The 7,172-nt window shown below is 35.3% G+C and overlaps 1 protein-coding gene across 1 annotated transcript; it reads right to left on the minus strand.

Annotated features, from left to right (window-relative positions):
• Nucleotides 1-2,683: 2,683 nt before the first annotated feature.
• LOC128210732 (protein GVQW3-like) lies at nt 2,684-3,256 on the minus strand. Its single transcript, XM_052915086.1, has one exon. It carries the CDS (start codon nt 3,254-3,256, stop codon nt 2,684-2,686), a length of 573 nt encoding a protein of 190 aa, XP_052771046.1.
• Nucleotides 3,257-7,172: the final 3,916 nt, after the last annotated feature.

Raw genomic sequence — 7,172 nt, forward strand, 5'->3', positions numbered from 1 at the left:
TACGACGGGTGGGTAGGAAGGTAGTGGACCTTTCTCCTATCGTTCATAATATTTAACGAAAAAACAATAACACCATTAAAACAAAATATTGAACAATATTTGAGTGAAACATGTGATTTCATTGGAAGAAGAGTTATCTCCCCAGCCTCCTGCATATTAATTACAACGAAATTTTGTCAGTCAATTGTCCCATGGTATGTATCAACTGTAACGGAAGAAAGTACCGTGATGGTCCTTTTTGAGTGATCATTAAAAAGACGCCAGGTGCTGATCGAACCGACAACCTTTTGAGTGAGAGGCAGACACCTATACCACAAGAATAATGACTTTAGTGTGTCCATAATGTGAGAAGTTGAGAAAACAATATTAAATAGGATAAAGTATTGTTGGCACATATTGTAATATCGAGTGATAACACTCCAAATATATTAGACAAAATACCCTGTGCAAGCAATGAAGTGCAGCTTAAAAGAGGTCGAAAAATCCCAATGTCTATAAAGACGGACAACATCTCCCTGACAAAATTCCTGGACAAAACACCCCCGGAAAATATTCCGCCTTACATGATATCCAAATTTTCCATTATTACGATAGTCTTGAAATATTTTAGTATATAAATATATAAACACTATGTTATATACAACACTTCAACTCACAAACAACATGAACTATATTTTAAGAGCATAGGGATAGGAGGATTGTTTTGGTGAACTTTGTCCCAATAACCATTTGCAATGACAAGTAAAGATGAGTGCATGATCTAGGGAAAAAAACAATATAAAAGAGGATAAAGTATTGTTGGCACATCGAGTGATTACAATACAAATATATTAGCTGTAATGTTTTAAGTCTGATAATAAATCGATAATGAATATGGAGCTGTCAATTTTGAGGAAAAAACTATTTCTGGATATTAATTAACTTGTGCGTAAATTTATGTAGATCATGCACGCAATGAATCTTTAACTTTCATGTTCTTGTTTGTTAGCGTACTTAAAACATATAAAATTGTTTTGAGAAGAATTTTAACTAAATCCATACAACTTATCTATTTGATTATTGAGGAAAAATAAATGAGCCGACTCACTGGTTTATTAAATATTACAAAGGAAATATAGTGAGCGATCCCTCATTTAGCCAACCATTTTAAGGATAACAGGCTTGACTTTTAATTATCTGCTATTAGCAGGTTAAGATACAATGTCTTCAACTATAACATATGTTATTATTCAATAACATGTTACCAATTCTACATTTTTTAATTTATAAAATTAATAAGAAGGTTTTTTTGGTGAATTCATTTACTCTAACCAGGTTCAAATTATGTTCGGCTGTCTATGGGATCTTTTGTTTGCAAATGATTCTTTAGATAGTTTATCATACAATATTTAAAGAAACAACAAAAATGTCATCCAGGTATTGTATATCTATTCTGAAGCGTATAATCTCAGTGCATTTTTGTTTCAAGGGAAATTTGCAACGTTTTCTTTTTGATATTATATCGCATATTCAATAAGTTACCGTTTAAGCCCAAAACTTATTTTATTTCGAATACAAGCCGATTCTGTGCTGTGTTAAATGCCGACTAGGCAACACCAATTGAGGTTTTGTCACGTTGGACACTCATTGGAGTCATAACATTTTATTATGCGTTGTATTCCCAATTCACCAACAAAATTCTTATTTGGAGTACAAATACTTTGATTACGTTCAGCTTGCGGATTAAGCGTAGTGCGCCCGCCCTAAAATCGACCAAGTTTACTATTTATGTCAATATCAGAGAACAAAAGTACTCATTTCGGACTAGAATTCGTTTAAATTTTCCTAGGGGAGAACCACCACAAAACCCCTACCAACGAGGGTATAGCCAGAAGTTCGTGGAATAACTTTATAAAATCAACACATTTTAACATTTTTCAAAGAACGTCAGCTCGCTATAAAATCTATTTCAGCTGTAAATGACATATAGAATTTCAAACTGATCCAAACTGATACATACAATATAAAGGAAACTACAGCTTTTTCATTAACATGAGGTCAGTATAGCCCCCGCAGTTCAAACGTTAGAATCTGACGTCAACGTCATAACTTCTCAAAGTAAGAGCCGTTCGCCGCAATACAACGTCGATGTCTCGCTACCCACTGCCGGTAAATGTCACTGAACCACTCTGACTTGTAAGAATACAGGCGTGTCTGAGCTTCACTCTGTAGTTCCTGAAAGTCATTGAAGCATTTACCTTTCAGTTCACATTTAAGTTTCGGAAATAGGGCACAATCGCATGGTGCTAGGTCCGGCGAATAAGGGGGGGGGGAATGATCGCCGCTTCAAGCTGGATTGTCGCGGTAGTCTGGGCCTCCTCCGATCTATGCGCTGGTGCATTATCATGGTGAAGAATCCACCCATCATGTAACGCCTGTGGTTTCTTTAATGCCATCGCCCTGTACAAGTCACGCCTTAAAACCTTGAATGGAGAACATAACTGAGGCTTATAACATAATGCATTTGTCGCGTTTTGCGTACTCAAATATCATAATTAAAACTAACACTTATTCAATCCCATATTTTTATTCATAAACTTTTTTAAACATTGTTTTATACAGATTTAATCAAGAACTAAATATTGATAAAAATGAATTTTGTTATATATCACTTTACCATAGAATAGTTAGCACCCGTCACAGATTAACCCTGCGGAATTGCATGTAGTAGAATAACACCGTGCACATCAAAGAAGACAATAAACATATGCTTTCCTATCGAGTTGGATGATCGTGCCTTCTTCAGAGGCGGGGAACCGGTAGTCTTCCATTGACTGCTTTGCTGTTTTGTTTTAGGGTCGTAATAAAACAGCCAGGTTTCATCGCAAGTGACTATCTTCTCTAGAAAACGGTTTCCTTTCTTTTCGTACCGAACTAAGAATCGGCGTGATTCAAGTAATCTTTTGCTCATCTCATCTTCTGTCAACAACCGTCGAACCCAACGCGCACTCGCTCGACTCATTTTCAAACTGTCTTTCATTATCCTCCGTACCGACCCATTACTCATGTCCAACATCTTGCATATTTCATGAAGAGTGACTCGACGATCAGCGTCAACGATGTTTTTCACGGCCTTGACGTCACTCTCCGTAGTTTGTGAAACCGGTCGCCCGGATCTCACGTCGCCACAAATGCTGCCCCGCCCCTCACTGAACCGCTTGTGCCACTTGTACACGAGCGTTCGCTTCACTGGTGTTTCACTCGATGCTTCATTCATCAGTTTAAGTGTTTGCGATGGAGTTTTTCTTAGCGTTTAGTCTTAAAACTTCATCACACGTTATTTACGTCACGTCAAATGTGCAAACTTTCGCGCCGTTTTATTGGTTTCAATGTGAGTGGTCAACAAAACAAGAGATTGTCATGGGTTATTTTAGCAACTGCGAAGGAATGCGCGACCACCTGTTTCCATAGTGATCACTACGTTGTCGTAATAACATGCTATACAGTGAACCTCGCACTCTTAATTTCAAATTACCTGATTATTGTATGAAAGTTTTTAAGATATGCTGCATATTGTTTTCATTTTATCAAGCTTTTCCACGAACTTCTGGCTATGCCCTCAAGTATATATATATATGCAGGAAACACTTGTGTGCAGCAAGTTCCATGCTGGAAGAGATTTCAAGGATATATTCATATCTGATTAAATTTGAACTGTACACAAGATACTTCAATGCACCGTTATAAGTACAAACAAGGAGGAAATATCTTAGATGACCTTTATTATCAAATATACATGTATGTCTGGTAAGTCTGGTTACACAATAATTAAGATATGTAACAGCCGACTGTTAAACTTTACTTATACCAGCATGTCTTGAAACTATATGAAAGGCTTTCGTTTTCATGTGCTTTTGTTATTTTACTTCAAATATACCAGACCAGACACACCAACAGCCCAGAACTGACCACTTTGTACCATCTGCTGAGGAAAAAGACAGTAACTTTTCATTTTAATCGTTTTATTTGAGGAAAAAAATGCGAATGCAGCATGCACACTTGTAATCCTTTTTACTATGAATTTAGTAGTTTGAATGCTACTGGAAACCATGAAATTGTTCCTGCTCATTTGCATTTAACATTGTGTGTTGTAGTTGTTAAATATTTTACAGATGACTGCTTCATTTTTATTTTAATGTTTTTTATATGCTCTCTTGGGCGCCACTTATCAAATTGAACTTTATTGATCACTCTGTGAAGTGTATTATTATCTTACACTGAAACAAACAAAAACCTATGCAATTCTTTCATTTGTAGACATCGCATGGACACTTGAAGACATATTGATGCTGCTGTCTGCCTATGAGGAGCATAAGGATCTGTTCAACAACAGCGCATTTAAATCCAAGGCTGTGTGGAAGAGAATTTCAGATGACATGGCTTCGAAGGTTGCGATAAGAAGTTCAGATCCATAAAATACAGGTATTGAATCCGACTAAAAAGTGCTTTCCCATATGTAATTGCTTACAGCACCAATTTATCAAAGAGAACTATCAATACATGTGAAGGCAATATGTTTGCAATGTCAATTTTGTAAAAGGCTATGGTAGAGGACAGAGTAGGTGGGAGTATACGGAGCAGATGGAATGTCTCCTGTGTAAGGACCCGGCTGTCCATCCAAGGCTAGTAATACGCTCCAAGAAAGGTATTGAGGCATAGTGTTAATGTAAAAAAATATTTTTTGTTTAAAGTAGAAAATGTTTTAATTGTAACATCAAATGCAACATCGTAATGTGTAATTACTGGAAGTTTCAAATGACAAATTTGTACTTGGATGAGTAATTTTAATGTCTCTCAATTTATCCAAGATGTTTTTAAATTGCATGCTCTGTCTTTGATATTCTTGCAGTACTGTATTTATGACTGAACATTTATATTCGTAAGAAGTACTAAATAAGCATTGGCTGTAATGCGTGGTTTGTTGCATAACATTAACTGACTACAAGGCCGGTTAGTTATTTACTTTGTTCCGTCTATTTTCTGACCTTGAATACGGTTAAATGTATATCCATTGACGTAATTGAAACCGACTTTGACAAATTGTTGGATGTATTGTATACTTACATAAGTTTGTAACTTATGATGTAACGTAGCTGTTTTGTCTTAGGTTTATATATATATATATATATATAGAAACTAGACAGCTAGGATGAAAAATTCAACTTCAGCAGCAACATCAAGTCAAGTGCCTACAAGAACCATAAACAGTGAGGGAAAAGAACCTTGAAATAAGAGAGCAAAAAACTAAGTCAACCACCTGCATGGTTCCAACGCTTTGCTGAGGAACAAAAGTGTCAGTGGAAGAGTATGAAAGCTCTCAACACGCATGGTTGAGACAGCAGAGAAGAGAAATGACATTTTAAGTAGACTGATGCGATGCTAAAAATACGTTCAATTGATAAATTACTCGACCCTGCAACAATAATACATTTCATTAATACTAAACGTTGCTTTTCATTGTACAAAATTGTCATATTCAATGACAACATTTTTTAACAATAAAAAAATCTTTATTGCCTTAACCATGTTTGACACTTCCCAGCAAGTTTTGGATCATTTTGCAAGGTAGGCGTACATGGGCAACTTTTATCAAAGAAATAACGTTACATATGGGTATGGATTACCCAGGATGTTGAGGATATAAATATATGTATGTATCATTTTAAAACAAGAATTGCTGATTGCTGTAGACAAACATGGCTTGATGATGTAGATAATTCCACACGTTGTGATACTTACAAATGCCTTTATTGAATGTTGAAAGATACCTTAATATGAGTTTACCGTTTCCTGTACGAAAATTGTTGGCTAGATTTAGAACCTCTAGTAATAAATTCCATTGGTCAGTGTTGCGTGTTTGAAGTTATGCTGTATTTCAAAGTCCTGGTCATTGCTACATATGCATGAAAAAAATACATGTTTCAGCATTTTTTGGACCTATTCATGACAGTATTCAGATTTATGTTCAAAGGGAAGTCATTCCACACATGATATTGATGTGCTTTAAATGATACATGCCCTCAATACATGTTACATTTCGATATGGTCGTGCTCTACATGTTAATGCAATGTTTTTTTGAAATTATTTGAACCGCTTGTGCCCTTCAAATTGGGAAAAAGTAGACTTGAGGAAAGTACAAAACCAGGCCAAAGTAGGTAATATAATTACAAATATACATGTTTTCTCTTGTTTGTCCATACATTATGCTGTGAAAGACTTAGTCTTATCAAGATTTTGTTTATTTGGCAAGAAATTTATTGCTTTTTGATTCATTAATTTTTCACAAGGGGAAAAACCTTTAGAGGGCAGTAAACTGCACCAAAAATCATTGTATCATCATTGAATTTTTGTATAATTCATTACGATTTGTAAATGAAACAGTGAAATCTCATTTTTATTTCGCTGATACGCTTTTATAAATCACAGGAAAGCATATAAAAAAGCATATCATTAGTTTTGATTTACAAAAAATATGTATATATGTTGTGCCTATTTTCCTAACATAACTTATCTATATTGATTCATCACAGCAAGATCAAATGTTCATTGTTATACCACCTTGTGTTCTCGTAGACATTTCGCTTTTGTACCAGTTTTAAAATGTTGTTTTCTTTTAAGTTGTTGTGAAATAAAATATTTGTATGCAAACGAAATGTCTGTCACCTGTATAACAGTTTAATCTTTGTTTATCTGTCAAAGCATTTCCTTAGACTAAAATTAAGTTCATACATGCTTCATAGTGAAATATGACTGTAAAGGTCTCTGGTATTTAGAAATATACTTTTTGAGCATTGTATGCGAAAAATGCTATCCTAACCTAAACCCCAAGGTCCATTTTTACTAAGGCTGCCTTGCTTATAGTTTAAACGGTATACATCAAATTCACCGTCCATCCTGATGTTACAAGCAGGTTAGGATACATCAGAGGAAGGTTAAAATCTACGTAGATGCTGATCTTTGCAATCCAAAACCACGCAATGTTGATAATCATCTACCTAAACCTCAAGCTCCTTCTGTACTTAGGTTGCCTTGCTAATAGCGTAAACGGTCGATAGCACTTTCTCCGTCCATAGTGATGTAGGCATGCATCAGAGGATGGTTAAAAGCTTATACGTACATAAGACCATCAACA

The sequence above is a fragment of the Mya arenaria genome, chromosome 12, assembly GCF_026914265.1.
Source record: "Mya arenaria isolate MELC-2E11 chromosome 12, ASM2691426v1".
Taxonomy (NCBI): Eukaryota; Metazoa; Mollusca; class Bivalvia; order Myida; family Myidae; genus Mya; species Mya arenaria.